This window comes from Penicillium hispanicum (assembly GCF_028827665.1).
Source record: "Penicillium hispanicum strain IBT 35686 chromosome Unknown utg000006l_segment0_segment0, whole genome shotgun sequence".
Taxonomy (NCBI): domain Eukaryota; kingdom Fungi; phylum Ascomycota; class Eurotiomycetes; order Eurotiales; family Aspergillaceae; genus Penicillium; species Penicillium hispanicum.
In genome coordinates this window covers 2,148,216-2,168,833 of record NW_026623198.1, presented here as the reverse complement: position 1 = coordinate 2,168,833, position 20,618 = coordinate 2,148,216, and the positions used below count along the sequence as shown (strand labels likewise).

The window sequence follows — 20,618 nt, the reverse complement described above, 5'->3', positions numbered from 1 at the left end:
ATGAAGAAGAAAGAGAACAAAAAAGAAAAAAGAAAAAAGAAAAAAGACAACCAAAAGGCAAGAAAGGGAGAAAAGAGCAGAAGCCCTCCCTCAGATGAAGTCATCCAGACCGGCAGGCGTGGGACCACCAACGAGGCTAATGTGCCCGCCGACACTAGGGCAATCGAAAGGATTTAGTGTTCCGTACATTCGATGCGATGATTTTGCATCGCCCCGGTACTTGTCCAGACCTCGGCGCACATCCCGACTCGAAAAAAAAATCTCTAAAACTTGAGATTTTCTCTGGCCCCCGTTCCAGTCGGACGAGCCATCTGATGGGCCAACTCGGGTCTTCATTCGTGCTCCTGCGAGTCCACGCAGCTGCACCTTTCCCAGAAAGAGTCTTGGCCGCCCTGAGCAGACTTTCACCAGACTGTGCTGGTCAGGATTAAATATGGAGGACCGAAATCGCTAGCCCGTGGATGCGATGCGCCTGCCCCATCGACATCTATCATCCCTACAATGTAGGGGGGAAACGTTGCCGGGAGGCGCACAGCGCGATGAAGCTTGATTGTATTTCCACCCGCTTCCCCCGACGCGCTCGGTAATTATGTGATAGAGCAAGACAGGCTCAATTGGTGCCGGCATAGTGATTGAAGACTAGTTTCCTTCCAGCATAGTCCCCAGGGGAACCTACCTCCACTCTCCCACTCCACAGCTGCAATGCGCCAGCGCGAGCAAAAGCAAAGCACAGACTCGATCAGGCCAATTGATGGCAGCTTCAGCATCTGTGTCCGAGAGTGGACCACTCGTGGGAGTGGTTGCGAGGACCCAAACGCGCACTGGGCGCGGGTTGATCATATCATAATCAGTTCCTTAATTGGCATTGGATGTGGTTGTCGCTGGCGCTGGTCCGAGGCAAGCGATCAACAATGATACTCCATTCGAGTTGGCTTCATTTCTGATTTACTTCATTCTCCTCTCGCATTCTAGAGGGGTTAGCATGAGACAATGGAACGGAGATACAACGCGGGCCGGCCGTCGAGTCCGACAATATGCAAGTCGAATCGTAATCATACAGGGCGTCGGAAACTCCGAAGGGTGGGACACAACGGGCATCTTTGTGAACAAAAAAGGGGGAGAAGCCCAAAAAACCACCAAGTCACACTGAGCCCCAAAATCAGGTGGACATTAGGTTCCGGTCTAGCATCGCACCAGCGCTGCGCTCCTACACACAAGAAAGTCCATTCCAGGAACGCCCTTCCGTCCACTCGAGAACAATGGAAAAAACGCATCAGCGCAGAGAAAGGGGCGGGCCGGCGGCAGCAAGAGGGAGAACAAAAAGAGATGATCATGGGAGAAAGCAATGCGAATACGCTTCAACCCCACCACCAATACTTCCGGAGTATCGGCGGGTCGAAGGGCCTGGGCACAAATTTTAAATAGGGATGGGCGGCCGAAGGACCCGGGATAGAAGAAGACCAAGTGTCGATCAGGGCCGCACTGACGAGGAGCTGATTTCAAATTGAGTGTCCCATCCTCCATCGTCATCGGTCCGGGAGAGCGACCTGCTGAGTGGAGAGTCGCGAGGGTCGGCTCTAGCCGAATCATGGTTCCTGGCAGGGCGGGATCGCGCTGCAAAGAATGGCCAGGCAAAGTATTCTGGATTGGTGGCATGCGAGCCTCCCACGATGTGCTTAAACTGAGAAAGAGCCATGGAAAGTATAAGAAAAGGCCGAGAAAAGCGGGAATATGGGCGTGGGTGTAAGTGTGAGTGTGAGCGAGGGGGAGGTAGAAAGGCTATCGCGTGGTGCGGCAAAGAAGACATTTGCCTACAACCACAATGAACCGATCGTGGGGACTATCGGAGCAGCGACTGTCTTTGCTGCCGTCCAGCGAGGTTCGTAGGAAGTGGGCGGCGGGATTCTGGCAGCCGCTATAGATATAGTAGTTTTTAAAGTAGTTGCACATTTTGATCCCATCGGGTGCGGGCGCGTTCGCGCGGTGGGATGGAGGAATTGACGGTGGAGGTCAGTAGAAAGGTCGAAGTCGAATAAGTTGAGAGGCAGAGAAGCGAAAGACCACTTCTGAGAGACACGTTCTGAAATAGACAATCCACCGGTGCGGCATTTCCGGATTCACCTAAAAAAAAACGCGCGCAGAATAGGGCAAATGGTGGGATCCATAGGCGGCCGAAGCCCACGGGGGAAGGACAACGAGATGGGAGATGCTTCAAAAGGAAAAAAAAAGAAAAGAAAAGAAAACGGGAAAAAAAAGAAAAAGAACTGGGAATCCCAATGGCCATATCACTACGAGGGCCGCATTCGACTCCATAATTCCACAGCTCGCTCCATGCAGGTGTTGGTTCGGAGGCAGTATAGGGAATTCTGCACGGTAGTCGTGCCCTTGTGCCCACCCTCCCTCCTGTAGGTACATGTACCCCTCGAGCATCCTTGTCGCAAAGCGGGTCTGCCTCCTGCATGACGCTGGCTCTGATCCGTGACTGTTGAGAACAGACGCCCAAGGACCACCGTCGGAAATTTACGCCATCATCGGGGATCAGCCCAATTCCGATGACGAGACCTATTCGCGTCGGCGACGATGTATCGGGTGGGAGATCGACGCGGTTCCTCGCAGCCGTTGATGCTTTTTCCACCCACACGTGGCGCTAGTCAGGATCTTCATGCATATGTAGAAAGCCCGCCGTGAGACGCGCCTCAGGGCGAGTGCGTGCCTCGGAGGCTTTCCCTTTGCGTGACCAGGTCTCGCCCGGTGGTGCTGGACCAGGCGAGAAATCGAGTCAGGCGAGCACGGACAGAAGGTCGCACCTCCGGGTAACAAATGGTTGTAATAATCATTGCCCACCGGGTTGGGCAACGGGGACACGCGTTGGGCAGTCGGCGCGGGTGATAGGCTCCTGCCGATGATGACAGAAAAAACTTTGGACTCTAAGCTCAGTCTCCCCCTTTTGGTTGAGGTTGTTTGCGACAACTGATCGGAGCCTCCGGTTCGGACTAAACTACCTGCTCAGATGAGCAACCCGTTGAATGACAGCACCGGGCAATTCGACTACATAGGCCGTGGGGCTGAGTCATGAACGGACAGGCAACCTTGGAAGGAGAGCACGGCCGGTGTACACACTCGTCTGGCCTGGAAAGGAGTCCATGTATAGACCCTGTAAAGGAAAGGCATCGACAAATCAGGGTCGTTCAGGGTGGTAGCGTCGATGGCAGCAGACTCCTTCCGGACACCCGCTCTCCGATCTCTTGTGCGCCCTCACGGCAGAGTTCAACCTGGGCCGCGTTTGTGACTGGAGACGAATCGAACAAGGTTCGAGCTGTTGCTCGGCATTCTCCAGATCGAATAACTCCAGAAATAGTGTCCCCACTAGACCCATTTGGTCTCGAGTGGCTGTGATCCTGTTTGATTTTGTTTCTTGCTGTGGCTCTAGCCGGATCGCTACGACTTCGTACATAGGAATATTTATGTACTTTTGGTGGTGTATCGTCAATCGTCCACGGCGCGTAACGCCACAAGCCATCCACATTCCAGGTGAACCGGGCGTGCTGATTCGTGTACCACAGTTCCCAGCATGGTTTCGTGGTCCCAGGCGGCAGACCTGGAGGCCTCGGTCATGATTCTGGAGAAGAAGTGATCTTCGCCGGATTAAACGTCAGCGGACGCTAGGCAACGGTCGAGGACACGGATCGTGCGGACAAAACGAGCAAGATGAGGTAGTGTGACAGGGCCGTAACATTTTGAATGCAGTTGAAAACTTGATCCGCATACGCAGGTGTCTTCCAGAACGACAAACCTCGGAGGGGCACGGCTCATGGGCCCATACCCCTGTGAGATTGTAAGGCGCGTGCTCGGTGGATGATGCGGCCGGCTGCTCCAATGATAGCGGGCCCCGGGCGGTAGAAGAAATGCGGCACGGCGCCGTTCAGCTCTCCAGCCCCAAGTTTATCGGATGGTGGAGCTACCTGAATACAGTAAGTATACAGCTCGCTCATTCAGATCCGCCTCAGGTAAGTATTCCGTACTAGCCTCTGCACATCGCAAAGATCATCAGTCGCCCACTGCTGCACAACTGTGGGGCTGCAATGGCTGCGAGGTACACGCCGAAGCACTCGCGGCACTGCGAGGATTTGAGCGTCGTTCTCTCTCTTCACGCTGCGCAGGTTCGGCCGAGGCCGAGACCCGGCTTGGAGTCACGTGGCAAGTCACGATCCAACTGAGTCATCAATCGGCGCCTGGGGAAACAACGCTAGTCCCGAATTGGAAACGGAAAAACAGCCGCCGTCCCAGGCATCCCGTGACTCCCCCTCGCAGAAGAAAGCCGACTGCCTCTGGCTCGCGAAACCAGGCGGACGACAACTCGTTGACCAGTCCAGGAGCGACTGCTGACCCCCGGAGCTGGGCACCAAACAACACACCCAGGGAGCAGGTTGTCGTTCGAGTCCTCAATCGCCACTCTCTACTGTTCTACCCTCTCCGTCGTTGTGGAGACAGCCGACCAAACCCAAGCCCTTTGCTTTGTGACCGCCCACCGCAACGGGAAACCCTCTGTTTGTTGTTGCACCGCTCGAAATCACCAGCATCATGGGGTTTGGGCAATTTGACTCGATATGTGAGAAGACGCCGTTGCCTTTGTGCCTCCTCGTGGGCCCGGCATCTTCGATCTCCGGCTCCACGGGCATCGTCTCCAACTGCTATGCGCGGAACATTGAGGTTGCAAATACGATGATCTTTCAGGGCGCCGCTTCATTCATGCATATCATTGCACTCGCCATGACGGTGATCATGATCTTGCATATTCGATCCAAGTTCACCGCCGTCGGTTCGTCATACGTACCCCAGATCGGGAGGAAGATGCGTGGCTAACCCTGCTATCCTACTAGGTCGCAAGGAGATCATCACTTTCTTCTACCTCTTTATGGCGCTCACAATTTGCTCGCTTATCATTGACGCCGGCGTGGTGCCTCCCCGGAGCGCCCCGTTTCCTTACTTCGTGGCTGTCCAGTGTGGGCTGATATCAGCTCTGTGCACCTGTCTAGTCGTGAACGGATTCGTAGGCTTCCAGCTGTACGAGGATGGCACTTCGCTCTCTGTGTGGCTTATTCGGCTTCCCTCGGCGGCAATGTTTGCCATGACGTTCGTGATTGCCCTGCTGACCTTCAAGGGCTGGGGTGGATTGGGGCCCGAGAATACCGTCGGCTTGTTTGTGGTGCTTTACCTCTTGAATGCCATTTGTGTCGCCATCTACATTGCAATGCAACTGCTCCTGGTTGCCAACACGCTCGATGACCGCTGGCCTCTGGGTCACATCGCATTCGGCGTCGGCGTCTTCATTGTCGGACAGGTCTTGCTCTATGCCTTCAGCGACGTCATCTGCAACAATGTGCAGCACTACCTTGACGGCCTGTTCTTGGCCACGTTCTGCAATTTGCTCGCGGTGATGATGATCTATAAGGTGAGCCTCTTGCCCAATCATGCAAGGCCTAAAACAACAAGGGGAAAGGTGGGGAATCAAAAGCTGACTAACATATTTTAGTTCTGGGATTCCATCACCACGGAAGACCTGGAATTCTCTGTCGGGGTGAAGCCAAACACCTGGGAGGTGAAGGAGTTGCTGGAGGACGACCGCCGAGCAACGGTCTACAACGACACTAACTCCGAGTACGCGGGCAGCATGTACCACCACCGCGCATCGACCCAGGGTCACCATAATTACTAGCGGCTTCGTGTTCGTGAACCGTATACGTGACAAGACTTGATGATCTCTTGGCTTCTCGTTTAAATTTTTAGTTTTGGTTTATACATACATAGCCACCGGTGCCCTTGCCAGAAGGATTGGGTCTGCATTTCAAATGACACCTGGGCATGCAATCGCTGTCTAGACTTTTCTTCTTCCAGGGACCCCCATGCTGATCCTTCCACTTGGAACCTGATGGAAATGTGTGCATTTCCAGTATTATACCCAAGCATGTGTGTGCAGAGATTGCCACTCGGCATCGCCGATTCATACTGTGTGGAGTAGGTTACCCGATCACGAATCCTTCCTTGGTGGATGTACCGTACAAACACTGCCGCTAGTCTGGACAAGGGTGTGCGCTATGCATGTGAGGACATGTATTCCCAAGTGCCCCAAGGGTGGTTGATAAAGGATGGAAAATGCAGAGATGCATGAATGGCCTACATGTGGATGCTTAGCGTATGTATGTGGACATCGGGACGATTCAGTGCCTACAGATTCTTCAATCCTGACGTGTCGCAGATCGTGCGATTGAGAAAGGAATCGAAGGCGCCCCGGTCATCACCCTTGGAAGGTCCGGAACATGCATGATGGGGTCACAGCCTTTGTTCATTCGGCAACGCACGGCAGGGCACTATACATACAGAAAACCCCGGGGGCCAGTTTTCATCGCTGGAACACCAATAGGCAGGCACCGGCGAAGCGAAGAGGATCATCGAGAGGCTGAAACAAGTGATAAGATCGACACTGTCTTGAGCCGTTGATTTGATGAAAGATGCGTCCATCGGGCCGGACTGCTCTGATTGGAACGCGCCATGATATCTCCTGATTTGCATTAGCAGCCAAATCCCCTGGAAGAATTTTCATCCCGCAAGACATACTTCCTAGGGGTCTCGTACAAAGCATATTCTGTATGCCATACGTACTTAGATGGGATTCATGATATGAAAAAGCCGGTTGGAAGTCTAAAATGGGCTCCGCTGATCAGGGGGAGAAATGGCGTGTGGAGTACGAAGAATAACTTTCCAAGCCCAGTCGTAAGTAATGGATAGGGGTTTAGGCTGTGGAGTCCCCAAGATGCCCTGTGTGAGTCAGGGTTGTCTCATTCCACGACAACGACGTCGTCGCCATCCATGAACTCGTCGCGATTTCCCGCTGTCCGAGGGTATCCTTCAGCCGGTCTAGTCGAGGTATTGTACCAAGCACTGTCCACTAAGGTGACCAAAGCCTTGCAGGCCTCGCCGACCAGATCATAAAACGCTGGGTTATCCTTGGGCAGGAACATGCTGATATGTGCTTTGACTTCATCAGCTGCCTGATCATTGACTGCTTTGGTCCATGAAAGTCCTGGCTGCGCCAGATTTGAACCATCTTCGCTGTTTTCCACCTCCGACGGAAGCGTGCAGAAAGTTCTGTTCTTTGACCGAATGATTTTCTGGCTGAAAGATGTCTTTCCTGTTCCCCTGTTTTCCACCAGAGACGACGCGCCCTGTCCGAGACATGTGTAAAAGTTGACACATCTGATCCCCCGTTCCTCCTGCACGCCCGCCAAACCCACGAGACGTTGACGCAGTTCCGAAGTCCTCGCAAGGCATCCGACAAATTCCAGATGAGACGATACCCAGCTAAACCCGGCGGACAAATTCTGGCGTTGGGTATATAGGGCAGCTGCGCCGCCGGCTGCAACGGCTCCCGCGGCTCCGGCGAACATCGCGTAGCGACCCCATCGCTGCCAAGATGGCGTTGCAGCAGCATCGCCAGTGGTAGGGAGTGCTTGAGGAGGTTCCTTCGCACTCGCCGGGGCAGGAGCAGCCGCTCCTTCAGTCGTGTTGCCCTTTCCACCATAGCCAAAAAGGCCTGCAACTTCGGTGAAAGTATTGTATGCTGTGGTAGCATTGCGATAGTGTCCCTCTGCACCATACGATACTACTCCAGGCGCAATGCCCAAGTATGGAGTATCGAAGGCGAGCACACCCTGGATGTGAGGGAACATGAATGTGCCAGGTTCCACAACAGGTGGCTGGTCATCTGCCTGCTGGGCTGATGGTGCGTCAGGTGTCGAGCTGCGACGAATTGGCTGCTCATGTGCTAGCAACAGTAGAGTCTCTGCTGCCACAATGCCTCCCATCGAGTGCCCAACAAGGAAAACATGAACCGAGGGGTCAACAGTAGGCGACGCCGTGTGATTTGCAACTTCCAAGTCTATCACGGTGTTCTGCAACCTGTGCCCATAATAAGTCAGTGAATCCAGAGCTACCTTATATTCAAAGCCTCTCATAGAAGAAGAGTCTTACCAGTCTCGGAACTTGCCCACGCATTCTTTCAAGTCGCCTTTCGTCTCATACTTGGGGTACACAGCTGTTGCGACGGTGACGGCAGGAAGTGCTTTGCTGACTAGGACACGCAGGCTCTCAGGAAAATTGTTGAACGTATCATCACCACCCTAAGTTGATCCATAGGTCAGTGTGGGTCTTCAAATTGCTGCAGACATAGTTCGTTCGGGCGCAGAGAGTTTTGCGGGGAACACAGCAGTGAAATGTGCAAAGTACTTAATACCTTGAAGCCATGGATGAAGACGAGGAGAAGAGTTTTGTGCATCTTGAATTGGTGCAAGCCAGTCAAGGATCATCATGGGACAGTTGCTGGCGCACAGCAGCTTTTGGATCAAACAAAACACGAGAAAGGTGAGAGCGAGAGGACTCCGTTCGGTCGATCTGCCGATGCCTTACGTCACCAGGCCTGTCGGCACGTGATCCGGTAGAGAAGCCATGATACATTAGGTAGATATACCTACAGTCGATATGCAAATATCATTGTAGTATATCCTTGGATTTCGCCATTCTCAAGGAGTCGGTGGGAATGGGCTGAGCACTCGTGGTTTCCAAGGTCCGAATAACTTCTATAATCGGCCCATTATATACTGCAATATATATCGAGGTCAAAGCCTATAAGTTGCTCTTCCGTTCAAGTTTCCGGATCCTAAGCATACTATCTTGTAATGAAGTGGCGAGCAATGTGCCATCGGGACCCCAGAGATGACTTTCGTGCACCGCTCTATTCTCTGCCGACTGAGGGGTCCATCCTTCCTGCATAAACCATTTCATCGGCACGCCAGAATCTTTGTTGCCAGATACCGCATCCCAATCAATCATCCTCAAAGCCGGGCCATGCCGGTGTATAACCACCATTAAAGTCAGACTTGCCATCGCCTCCCAGTGCTTGATTCTCAATGCGCGTGGGATCAAAAGAAGCGAGTTCTTGTCACTGGAGTACATATGCGCACAAGCGTAGATATTATCATAGTCCCCGGAATCTTCTCGTTCTCTGATTTGGGAAAGACTTGCGTTGGGATCATCGTCTGGTAGTCCCTTGAGACGGTATTGGGCCAGCTGGCGGTATTTCTCTGGGCGTTCTTGGATATGTTTGGTTTGATTGTAATCCTTCATGTCCACCTTCCGCACGTCAAGTCCGGGGAACTCTCGTTCGGCTATATTACCCTGTCGAACCATACCAATCCACCAGTCCGAGTCAACGCTAGGGCTGACTGGTTGGTCTTCAGGATGTTTCCCGGAGAGCACGCCCTCATAGCGCTCCTGTGCCGAAGGTGGCTGGTGTTGGAAGGTTTGTTGCCGTTCGTCACGTGTCGCCATCGCTTCACCGTCGGGCGATGATAAGCATTCTCAGGCATGGAGAGATGGTAGATTGAACCGGAAAAGACAAATATGATTGCAGTTTTATACAAGATGCGCCGATCGTGCTGGTAGTGCAGAGGGGTTATGCCCGATTCCCCACGCCGTAATGATACATAAGATGATAATGTTCAAGACCAATCCTGAAGCCCCCATTAATCCATCGTGACAATAAGAAGTCCACTGGCTTCGCTTTTACGTGGCTCAGATAGAGTCACTGATATTCCGGTTCTTGTTCCACTCGACCTTTCCTTCGACATCTTTGATGCTCTCGAGCTTGTCACCTAGTTTGACGACGGAGAAGTTGATCATACGGGGGTCGAGACCAAGGGTGCGGCGAACTGAGGCCTGAACGGGGCCCGACGCATCGAAGCGCATGATGAAGTGGTGACCTTCACTGTATCGAGCCTGGTGTTTGGTGGTGACCTTGGGCAGGCGGAACGCACCCCAGTTGGTGAAGCCGCGGACGACGCCGCCGGAGCGGATGACCTGAGCACCAGCGTTGCGGGCGATTCTATAAGAGAAGGGATGTCAGTTGATCGGTCGATGGAAGAATCGAAGGCTCGTCGAAATGGACGTACTCCCGAACCTCGTTGAGGCTGCCCGGGCGAACCTGTGGAAGGCGAGCGCGTTAGTTTCCAGACCGAATTCCCATAAAGTCTCCAAGAATAGGACAGTCACGTACAATGGCAATCAGCTCGTATAACATTGCATCGAGTGGTGGTGCAGAACCCCGATAAGAAGCAAAAGATGTTCGAGGATCTCCTGGCGCGCAAAATCCGACGAGGTCGGAGCTTATCAGCCAGGCTTGGCACGTCGTTATCAGCGTCAACGCAACTCCGCCGGGGAAGCACCCGTGCTTTCCTTTCCCTCTTAAACTCTCCTCTCTCCTCTCTCCTTCTCTCTTCTTCTTGTCGCAATCCCTCCTAACCCACTCACAATGGCCACCGTCGCCCGTACCATCCGCCCCTTTGCCTCCAGGGCCCTTGCCCAAAAGCCGCTCACCGCCGCCTACCGTCCTGCGCCTGCTTTCCGTTTTCCGCGGGGAACCCGAAGCTTCTCGCAGAGCCCGCTTGGTGAGTTCTTCTGCCCTCCAAATTGGTCACGGGAGTCGCAGATGACTCTACATGAGCAATTGGCCATGAAGGGATGTCGGAGGAGCTTTGCAAAGCTCCCAGAGACAATGGATTGCTGATGGCGTTATCGATTGGCATCGCTAGCTCAGGTGAAGAAGTACACCGAGTCGCACGAATGGATTGAGCTCGCCGACAGCGGCAACACTGGTTAGTGCTCAAATGGCCGCCAATGAGATCGTCTCTGTCGATAGGTCTTGATGGTACATACACACAAACGGCAAAATAACTGATCGGAACCCTACAGCCAAGATTGGCATTACCAAGTACGCCGCCAACTCTCTTGGCGACGTCGTCTATGTTGAGCTTCCCGAGGCCGATCTCGAGATTGGCGCGGGTGAGCCCGTTGGCGCTGTCGAGTCCGTCAAGTCTGCTTCAGACGTTCTTTCCCCGGTCGCCGGCAAGGTTATCCAGGGCAACGCCGTCCTGGAGGACAATGCCAAGACGATCAACGCTAGCCCCGAGGGCGATGGCTGGATCGCGGAGATCGAAGTTGCCGACCCTGCTGAACTGGAGGCGCTGCTGGATGAGGCCGCTTACAACGAGACCATTGATGCTTAGAGTTGGAGGCCTCAAGAGGGTTGCGTCGGGACTAGGATCGGGGCAATTTATGTTAAATGTGATGTCATACTAGTTTCTTCCTGTTTCGTTTGTTCTTGGTTCAACGGAGACATGTTTCCTTCAACAAGCGTTAGATGTCGAGCCCTCCACGGCTTTGATATTATATCCCAAAAGATACCTATATCCAGGGTCTGTCAAGTAATTGTAGAGGTGCATCTACATCCCAAATATCATACATTCGCTGCCTGAGTATTAGCACGAAAAAAAATGGAAAGCACCTTTTGATATGGGAAAAAAAAGTAGAAATACACGACCCAAGCAGGATCATGCGGGCCACCAGCTTTCTATGCGGTGTCTGAAGGGCCTATGGGTCGTAGCAAGGCTTAACCCTGCCACAGAGTGTCCGTCCTTTCACTTCTCCCAGTCTTTGGTATCGGTTTTGATGAGGTCCTTCAAGCAGACTATGGGGGTCCCTGAAATCTCGCGTAGGAGAAATTGGGGGCAAGTGCAAAGAAGAACCCTTGGGCACCCCCCACTATTCATGACGCAGGTTTTGAGTGTGCCAGAATTCTCGAGTGAACCGCTGACTATCACGGTGACAGATATTGACGTAGCCTGCGCCATCTCTATGGAGGAATACATAGGCTTGACCTTCCAGAGGGATGAGACATTGAGAGATGAAAAAAAGGACATGGGGCTTTGCCCGAGATGGATTCATGTTCTACGTACAAGATGCAAAACAGCAGTATCTATACGGGAGGAATAGATTCGCGACAGATCGGACACTGAAGGCGAAGTCGCATCCAGCTTTCCAGACAGGCTGTATGAAAGATGTGACGGCAAGGCGTCACCATGTATGCCCGACGGCTCAGAATACTCGTGGCCTCTTCAGCAACACTGCTTCCGCCAGCAGAAGCAGGTGTGGACAGAACAGGAACCTCGATATCCTGCATGCAAATTGCGCAGTCAAACATGACTCTCTTGCGGTCCTTCGACCGATGCTTGTCATCATCTTTGGAATCGCTCACAACATCTCGCTCATCGGCTCTAAGGGACGCAATGGATATGACACCGCCAGCTTCAAGATCGGCGTCGGCCCCCGCAGTGTCTCGCAGAGTAGGATGGTAATCATATGCGGGTGGAGCCCAGCCCCTGGGAACAAAGAAGCGCGGGCCTAAGATATTCTGGCTGGCCAATATCCAGGCCTGGATCCACATCCATCCGACCATTGCGAGTGCGGTAGTCCAGTCAGGGCGAATAAACAATACGTTTTCACGTGCCGTAAGGAAGTAGACGAAGGGAAACAGTCGAAGAATGCTTTGACCAACGACAAAATCCCACCGCAGTGCTTTGCGGCAATTCCTCATGACGTTACGGTAGATCTGCGGGATCCAGAATGAAAGGTACACCGCTGCCAACAGGCGTGCGTAGATGGCTCCCAGACGACGCGGGAGCAGGAAAGCCCAAATTGATAATATGAGCGATCCGAAAAGTGCTAGATAGAAGCGTGCATACATAGCACCAACATCGCTGCGCATTTGTGTTGCTGTCGGTGGTACCGTACGGTTGGCAGGGGGCGCGTCCGTTTCTTCCTCGGCTGGAGGGTCTTGATCGGGCGTCAAAATAATCGGAGTTGCACCGGTATCTCGAATTGCTGCAGTCGCAGGCAAAGGCAGCGTGCCTGGTCGTACAACCGGAGCTGGTGGATTGATCGGTCGTTCTTCACGCCGTTCTGGTTCCTGAACAGCCCAGATCTCCATCATGAACTTCATGCCAATGTAACTGACAGAAAGGAAGGCCAGAAATGAAGCAGTCGCAAGAACCAAGAAGGATACTGCTGCATAGAGTTCCAATACAATGAAAGTAAGAACGAATGCATCACCAAGCGCCATTAATGCGATGGTATAGAAACTGACGCGACTCCGGGTAGAAGGAGTCGACGCTTCTTTGATCTGGCGCAGAAGAAGGGATATCTGCGCCACGAAAACCCCAGCAACCGCAAATATGAGGCGAGCTGCATATTTATTGTATTCTTCGTGCTTGGGCCCTGACAGGTACAGACCTTCCGAGGGCGGGAACTCTGGAGCGCCTTTGGTCTCGAGTATGTACCCACAATCGGGAGAGAAAACGACGGCAGACATGACCATAAGAGGGGCATGCGGAATGGGTGCCCCTATTGGATATCTGAGCTCGTGTTCCATTCGTTCCAACAGGAGACGATCGGCGACGGAACCATCTACCATGACCGGATGCTGTTGCATGAAAATGATATGCTCGCATTTGGGTGCCGGAAACTCGACCTGCTCGCTTCCTGCCAAAGAGGACCATGGAAACAGAGTCGCAGGTCGATTTTGCTTCGCCGACATGGCATCTGTGAGCGACTTGAGTAGAAGTCGGTGGGACAGCTCGTAAGTGTCGGGGGAAAGCGTGAAATGTGGCAGGGCGAAGAGGCCACCAAACTTCTCACTTGAGGTGCTTAGGATTATCCCGCCTGTCTCTGGGAAGTGGACACCGAATAACGAAAGATACCAAGTGCTTCCCCAAAAGTCCTCACTCTCAACCGTCAGACTCGCTCTGATTTCCCGAGCCAGACCCTCACCGACCTGGAGCTCTTCTCCCGCCCCTTCCTCCAGGTCAAAGTAGAATGCACCACCGGTGCCGGTGATATTGGAGCTAAAATCATGTGTAAAGTACTCGTGCTCTTGAGCGATAGCCGTGGTGTTGAGAGGTGTATGGCGCTGCACACCTTCGGTCCGTCGAACCCAATCTCCTCGCACTTTCCCTGTTGCATTGCGATAGACCGGGAGAAAGAGCTTTGTGAAGTTCAATGGGGACGATTGGTTGGGATCGTCTAGACCTATTGGGGGTTCGAGGCCGGCGGTTGAGAGGACGGATTGCAGTTGATGGCGAACGCGGCTGCGAACATTCGGGAAGAGATCCCAGGCATAGCTATCATTTTTGCGCAATCCGGAAAAGGGGAGCCATTGATCCGCTGGTGGATCGAAGTCTCCATACTTCGATTCGTTCAACAGCCGGAGCGCCTGACGCTCTCGGTCGAGCTCCCGCTGACGCTCCCGATCCTCATCGATCAACGGTGGACGTGACTGTGAGCTGAGAAGAAGGTAAAATATTAACAAGAAAAAGAAAAAGGAGCCGCGGTTATCCATTGATGCGACGAGGGTGTCAGCATCGGACGTCACTCTGCTTTAGAACGGGACGGCAAGCATCGCGGGAGAGAAGGACAAAAGGGAGTGACTGAAGTAACGGCGCGATCTGAAGTAGCAGACACCGAGAAAAGTCTATAGGGCCTGAGCACAATGAATGACGAAGATGAAGGTGACGGTGGCTCAGCGTCGCGCGGAGTTGATGATGTACTCGACATGCGATCCGGGGCTTTCGGTCCCCGCCCCTTCCGCCCCGATCGACACCTGGTGGATCGGGCACCGAGCGCCTCCGTTATCTCCTTTTCCTCCCCGGAGTCCTCAGACGAACGTCTGGCCCTCGCCTCGAATCTTGTTCGTGAAACTGAAGCCGTCGCAATGGCTTCAAACCTGCCACTCCCGATCCCTCCACGCACGCCCACGCCACCTGCCGACGATCCAATAGATCAATATGCTCCCCAGATAACGCCGGGAGTACCTGTTGACCGCGACGCCTTGTCGCCATTGCGAGAGACATCCTACCAAAGCGTGTCTCTCGAGTCAGGAAGCCCAGGTCTTCTCACTCCTACTAAATCGGCGTTCAATTTGAGTCCCGGATCAGTGGACGCTATCAAATCAGTGCAGAATGGTTCAACGGATGCTACTCCTGCGGGGCCATTCAATTTCAACACCACTGTTATGTCAAAGGGTCCAGTTGTCAAATCAGTAAGTCCTATCAAATCGCAAATATTCAGTGGATAGTGCTGATTAGCTTCTTTGTCAATCCAGAACATTGGACAACGCCGCGGCCATAAGTATAAGCACAGCAGCATTTCGCACCAGATCTTCCTCGAACCTCCTCCTCGTGCGCCCTTGGCTCTACCCAATTCACTCCCAATTCCAACATTGAAGGAATACCGCACCAGCATGTCCAAGGATCAGAAGACACGGTTTTGGTGGAGCGTATGCCACATGTTCGTGGCTGCTTATACTCTTTGGACGGCGCATGGGTCGTTGGCTATGACGGCATTGTCCCATTTGATCCTGTTCGACTCTCTGGGGGCTCTTCTGTGTGTAGCCGTTGATGTACTGGGGAATTTCGAAGTCTGGAAAAGGTCTAGTATTCGCCATCCATTTGGTCTCGAGCGAGCCGAGGTGCTCGCTGGGTTCGCCATGTGTGTGCTGCTGTTGTTCATGGGTCTCGACTTGATTTCCCACAATCTGCAGCACTTTCTCGAGAAGTCCGGCCATGAGCCGCACCATGCGCATGAGCATGACCGAGTGTCTCTTGGCAGCGTGGATATTACTGCTGTTCTGGCTATTTCCTCGACCCTTATTTCTGCGATTGGTTTGAAGAACCATGCGCGGATTGGAAAAGCGATGCATTTTGCATACATTGAGTCCCTTCCGTCCGTTTTGAGCAATCCCTCTCATTTTCTGACCCTCTCCTGCTCAACTCTTCTGTTGCTCTTGCCTCTGGTGTCGATTCGGATATATGACTGGTTCGATAAGCTTCTTTCAGGAACCATTGCTATCTCAATGTGTATTCTGGGCGTGCGCTTGGTCAAGGCACTCGGTTCAATGCTTCTGATGTCCTATTCAGGTCAAGGAGTTTCTGATGTCATCAAGGACATTGAAGCAGAGCCTTTGGTCTTTGGCGTTGATGATGCTCGTTTCTGGCAGGTCCATTATGGACTATGCATGGCGAACCTGAAGTTGCGCGTTTCTGGTGGCGACGACAATGTCTCCCGATTGCGTGAGAAGATATCTAGCTTGATACGGAACCGACTTGGTGGAGGATATGGGACTGGGGGACAGAAGTGGGAAGTATCTCTCCAGTTCACCATCGAGCGGAGCTGATTGTCTACTCCAGCTCCAAAGACTGGTCGAAATAGATGTGTAAACACCTTTAGAATACCCCTGTACATTACCAATGGATCAAACTGTTCTTATTTATTAGCATTGTCTATGCGTCCTGGCCCAATACACCATTGCACGTCGAATGGCCATGTAAGTGAATCCCAAAGGGCTCAAGTATACGCGGGTACGGTGGCCTACTTCAACAGATGCATAGGACCCATATTATAGCCAAGGACCATAATATAGGCCAACTGGGAATTTTACTGATGCAATAGAATGCACAAGGGACGGGAGTTGATCAGAAGTCTTCTTCAATTCCATAGCGCACATCGCTGCCAGATACATCGCCCGCGAAGACTTCCCAGGGTGGATGCCGATATCAAACTGCAGAATTTTGGTACAGGTAAAATAGAAAAGGGAATACACACGCAATGCCGAGCCACCACTGATTCACATAAACAAATGAAGCAACTTATGATGTAGCAGCCAGAACAGCACCCTCCTCAACCTTGCTGATGCCTTCACGCACATCCCGTCGTCGACGCTTTTCCAGGATAGCCTCTCGTCGCTGCGCAAGCATCTTGAGCTGTCTGTTCTCAACACCCTGGAGCCAGTAGCCGAAGCTGCCACCGACACCAGCGAAGAGGGGATAGACCCAGAGGGATTCCTTGGCGAGGATCGGACGCATCTCGATTCCGAGTTGCCAGAGGCGAACGGCGATGCCTGCAAACGCGGCCCAATTAGTCCATTGTGCATTCGAAAAGGACGAAAAAGCCCATCGTAGTCCATGTAGCGGCGTCTCCAGACGAGACGGGCCGCTTGTGGAGGGTATGTCACGCACCGAAGCCGCTCCAGAAGAGTACTTTGTGGACCATGATCGCGGTCGGCTGTGGGCGGGTAGGAGGGAGATGAAGAGGCCGACGGTTTCCGCAAGGCGTTAGAAGTGGTGACTTTGTGCAGTCGCACTTGAATGTCACCCGTAGTCGGAATTGATGGAGCCGGGGCTTGAAGTCGCAATGGGCGGCAGGAGGGAGGTCTGAAGCAAATCAGCAGCCCGCAGTTGTCAAGCACGGAACAACGTATCGCCGCCAACCCCCTTGTTATCGCTTATCGCTCTTCACGCGACTTTCTCTGCCATTGCGATTATCCACGATGGCCACATCGGAGGCCATGGAGGACGTGCAACCGGGCAACAAGAGGCCCTCTGTTGATATCGACAGCTTAAAGCGCAAGAAATTCAAGGCCGAAGATCTCCCGCTATCAGCCGCGCAGCATGGAGCCATCGACAAACTCCTACATTCATTCAAGAAGAAGGGTGGATTCGACAGTATTCGCAAACAGATATGGGCTGAGTTCAATGATGGGGTATGATAAGTACTCTCTTCTAGCATCAATTTGATCTCTCACAGGCTGAAATTTCTCACGGATCTTCATAGGAGTCTAAGACCAAATTCACCGACCAACTGATCGAATTAGCGGAATCGGAGATCGAACGCGAACCGGCACACCTTTCACGGGAGAGGGGCAAGGCTGCGACACTGATCGAGGGTGCAGTCGACCGTGGGGATGTTTACAAAAACGTGGAAGGATCCATCGATCAACTGGCATCCAAGCACCTAGACACCATACTCGACTCTGTGCGTGCCATTCGGCGTCAAGAAATCGGAGACGAAGCTGCTTCCAAAGAAGAAAAGACTGGAAGCAAAACCGACGAAGACTATGAGGTCTATGTTAGAGCGAAACGAGAAGAGCGAGAGAAGGTCTGGCGCGAAGAAATGCGCAAGCAGAAAGAACTCGAAGAGGAGCAAAGGCGTATTAAAGCTGAGGAACAACGGAGAAAACGGGAACTTGAACGACAGAAGGAAGATGAAGAGAGGGCCAGAAGAAAAGAGATTGATGATCAACGGCGAGCTGAGCGTGAGCGTTTGCGCGAAGAGCAGCGAGAACGAGAACGACAGGAAAGATACGAACGGCGAAGGCGCGAGGACCGCGATTGGTATCGCGACTGGGACCGTGATCGCGACAGAGACCGCAGTCGCACCAGAGAGCGAGATCGTGACCGTTATCGTGATCGCTCTCCAGCCTATCGCTCGGATCGTGGCTTTTCTCCTCGCAGCCGGGACACGAAACAAGAAAAGTCTGCTACACCGAAAGACTCAACCCCTGCACCGGTTCCCCCGGTGGACGATAAGTCATTGGAGGAGTTTGCTTTGCAGATGCTTTTGAAAGAAGGCGAAGAGCTTGCTGCCAAAGCTCGACAAAAGCCCGAGTTTGATTTCGAGGAGGCCGAAGCCATCGAAAACGGGCTTAAGCCATCGACATCAACGGTTGGCCAGACCAAGACTGCCAATGACTCAAAGGTTTCCAACGCCTCAACCAGAGCCGCTAGTCCAACTCGGGATTCCAGACGGCATGATTCTACAACAGACAGGACGGATCGCAATTGGAATTCTGCTAGAGACCGGAGCCGAAGTCGAAGCCGCTCGCGGCGACGGTATGCCTCACGTTATGATCCCGACCACCGTCGAGATCGATCTCGGGACACATCTGTGAGATCCCGGGATCGCAATTTTGATGACCGTCGTGGATACCGCGACTTCCGAGAAGAGCGGAGCTATCGCCCAAGTCGCCGGAGCCGCAGCCGATCGACTACTCGAGCGCGAGACAGGAATCGGGATCGTAGCGCCGATCGTGACAGAGACAGGGATAGATGGGGGCGTCCGCGTTCCAGGTCGTATGACCGGCGCCGCTATGATCGCAGTCGTGACAGAAGCAGAGACCGAAACCGCGATGATTATCGAGCCCGTCGCCGGTACTCTCGTTCGCACTCTCGTCATCGCTCACGTTCTCGCCATCGTGGTCGAGATCAACGCTCTCGCTCCCGGTCAGCAGTACCGCGACGGACCTCGCGTTCTCGGTCAAGACGCCGGTCACGGTCTCGGCGTCGCTCGCGATCCAGACGCCCTTCTCCACCTACCCTGGACATCGATCGTTACGTCCCTTCCACCAGCAATCGCAGCAAATCACCTCGGCGTCGAGTGCGGTCTCCTGAACGTGAACAAAGACCAAGGCTTGGCGAAATTGACCGCTACATCCCTGGCTCCGAGCGAGAGAAGGAGCGTACACTGGAGACGGGCAAGGAAGCGGACCCCAAAAACACGACCGAACAAAATGCCAAAGATTCGGATGATCGTCGCACTCGGCGGCGCAGTCACAGTCGGAGAAGAAGCCCTAGTCGAAGACGGAGCTATAGTCGAAGAAGAAGCCGCAGTCGACGGAGAAGTCGTAGTCGACGACGGAGCCGAAGCCGGTGAAGAGCATCAGGATATGTGGAAGTGGGCAAGCGAGGATTCCACAACTCACATCTTCGAAATCTAATTGTAACATTAATCGTGGAGGAGTAGAGGAATGCATACAGCGAGCATCTACGGCCTACAGCAATGATTAGAACTGTAGCTCCTGCGGGACTCGATTAAGCATCCGCCTTATCGTTATCGGAGGCTCCACCCAAAAAGTTGAAATCGCCGACCTGCGACTCAACTTTCTCAACTATGAAATATCCTCACAGTTTCCAGTTCTATCTCTGAGTTTGACAAGAAATTTTCCCATCACCATTCAAAAATAGTTCTTGCCAAAGTAATACGCCCTCAGAGCGAGATAACCCCACATTGCAGGCGGACGTCGCGCAGCAGTCCCAGGGTGTTCTGAGAACTTTGAACCACCCCAGACCACGAAAGGCCTAATCTCGACCTCATGAAAGCAACGATCAGCCAACAAGACTTACCAATCCTTCCAAAAATGAGATCCACGGAGCCAAACATCACGAATGACCTGCACACGACCACGGCAATCCCTTCCGATGACGACCCAACTTCGTCCTCTGGCACATCATCCTCAGAGAGCGAGGGCGAAGAATCTTCAGAAGATGAGAACGAAAGTATCCGCCATGAAAGCCTGACCACCGCTACGGATACAGCATCAATACCAAATGTCTCCGCCCGCCAGAAGCCAAGAATACAACGCATTGAGGGTGGCTCGGATCTGATGGCACGACTGTCCGCATTCCTGCCAAAGATGAAAGATGCGAATGAGAGCCTGGAGAAGGAGATTGCCGCAGGTCGCGGGCAGGATGTTATGTTGGATTCTGTGAACGAGGCGGATGGGAAGGATTATATCGAAATGGTATATTTGAATTCTTTCTCTCTGGTTCCCTCACACTTCTCAGATTTTGACTAATAAGAAGGGACAGAATCTTGGACTTGGAGTGCTGGAAGAAAAGCGTGGCGACAATGACGATACCTCGAGCGATGAGAGCGAGAATGAGAGTCCCGGGGCGACTCCGAGCACCGCCAGAGATGCAAACAAGAAGCCCAAGGCGGAAGAGGACTCGAATGTTCTCGGAAAACTCATGGGTGAGAATGAGTCGGCCACGGACAAACCATCCATCGAGGAGATAGGCGAATGAATATAATTCAACACTGGGAACTGGAATATGTGCAAT

The 20,618-nt window shown here is 53.0% G+C and overlaps 10 protein-coding genes across 10 annotated transcripts; 5 read left to right on the top strand and 5 right to left on the bottom strand.

Moving 5' to 3' along the window:
- Positions 1-4,581: 4,581 nt before the first annotated feature.
- On the top strand, positions 4,582-5,716 carry N7459_007137 (chitin synthase export chaperone; the record flags this gene model as incomplete). Its single annotated transcript, XM_056946305.1, has 3 exons — positions 4,582-4,819; positions 4,881-5,452; positions 5,534-5,716. 3 exons carry the CDS (start codon positions 4,582-4,584, stop codon positions 5,714-5,716), a joined length of 993 nt encoding a protein of 330 aa, XP_056798304.1.
- Positions 5,717-6,836: 1,120 nt separating this feature from the next.
- Positions 6,837-8,332, bottom strand: N7459_007136 (uncharacterized protein; the record flags this gene model as incomplete). Its single annotated transcript, XM_056946304.1, has 3 exons — positions 6,837-7,956; positions 8,029-8,177; positions 8,291-8,332. 3 exons carry the CDS (start codon positions 8,330-8,332, stop codon positions 6,837-6,839), a joined length of 1,311 nt encoding a protein of 436 aa, XP_056798303.1.
- A 347-nt stretch (positions 8,333-8,679) lies between these two features.
- On the bottom strand, positions 8,680-9,384 carry N7459_007135 (acyl-CoA thioesterase; the record flags this gene model as incomplete). Its single annotated transcript, XM_056946303.1, has 1 exon — positions 8,680-9,384. The coding sequence occupies one exon, from the start codon at positions 9,382-9,384 to the stop codon at positions 8,680-8,682; it is 705 nt and encodes a 234-aa protein (XP_056798302.1).
- A 243-nt stretch (positions 9,385-9,627) lies between these two features.
- On the bottom strand, positions 9,628-10,132 carry N7459_007134 (mitochondrial 37S ribosomal protein bS6m; the record flags this gene model as incomplete). Its single annotated transcript, XM_056946302.1, has 3 exons — positions 9,628-9,937; positions 10,005-10,036; positions 10,109-10,132. The coding sequence occupies 3 exons, from the start codon at positions 10,130-10,132 to the stop codon at positions 9,628-9,630; spliced, it is 366 nt and encodes a 121-aa protein (XP_056798301.1).
- A 231-nt stretch (positions 10,133-10,363) lies between these two features.
- N7459_007133 (glycine decarboxylase subunit H) lies at positions 10,364-11,117 on the top strand (the record flags this gene model as incomplete). The annotated part of the gene is made up of 3 exons (XM_056946301.1): positions 10,364-10,499; positions 10,644-10,706; positions 10,804-11,117. 3 exons carry the CDS (start codon positions 10,364-10,366, stop codon positions 11,115-11,117), a joined length of 513 nt encoding a protein of 170 aa, XP_056798300.1.
- Positions 11,118-11,866: 749 nt separating this feature from the next.
- On the bottom strand, positions 11,867-14,284 carry dscA (ubiquitin-protein ligase dscA; the record flags this gene model as incomplete). The annotated part of the gene is made up of 1 exon (XM_056946300.1): positions 11,867-14,284. One exon carries the CDS (start codon positions 14,282-14,284, stop codon positions 11,867-11,869), a length of 2,418 nt encoding a protein of 805 aa, XP_056798299.1.
- A 150-nt stretch (positions 14,285-14,434) lies between these two features.
- Positions 14,435-16,117, top strand: N7459_007131 (cation efflux family protein family; the record flags this gene model as incomplete). Its single annotated transcript, XM_056946299.1, has 2 exons — positions 14,435-14,983; positions 15,047-16,117. 2 exons carry the CDS (start codon positions 14,435-14,437, stop codon positions 16,115-16,117), a joined length of 1,620 nt encoding a protein of 539 aa, XP_056798298.1.
- Positions 16,118-16,589: 472 nt separating this feature from the next.
- On the bottom strand, positions 16,590-16,992 carry N7459_007130 (putative NADH-ubiquinone oxidoreductase 14 kDa subunit; the record flags this gene model as incomplete). The annotated part of the gene is made up of 2 exons (XM_056946298.1): positions 16,590-16,840; positions 16,959-16,992. The coding sequence occupies 2 exons, from the start codon at positions 16,990-16,992 to the stop codon at positions 16,590-16,592; spliced, it is 285 nt and encodes a 94-aa protein (XP_056798297.1).
- Positions 16,993-17,269: 277 nt separating this feature from the next.
- Positions 17,270-19,495, top strand: N7459_007129 (uncharacterized protein; the record flags this gene model as incomplete). The annotated part of the gene is made up of 3 exons (XM_056946297.1): positions 17,270-17,482; positions 17,557-18,611; positions 18,727-19,495. The coding sequence occupies 3 exons, from the start codon at positions 17,270-17,272 to the stop codon at positions 19,493-19,495; spliced, it is 2,037 nt and encodes a 678-aa protein (XP_056798296.1).
- A 420-nt stretch (positions 19,496-19,915) lies between these two features.
- On the top strand, positions 19,916-20,582 carry N7459_007128 (NOPCHAP1/New4 family protein; the record flags this gene model as incomplete). Its single annotated transcript, XM_056946296.1, has 2 exons — positions 19,916-20,299; positions 20,367-20,582. The coding sequence occupies 2 exons, from the start codon at positions 19,916-19,918 to the stop codon at positions 20,580-20,582; spliced, it is 600 nt and encodes a 199-aa protein (XP_056798295.1).
- Between the last annotated feature and the right edge of the window lie 36 nt (positions 20,583-20,618).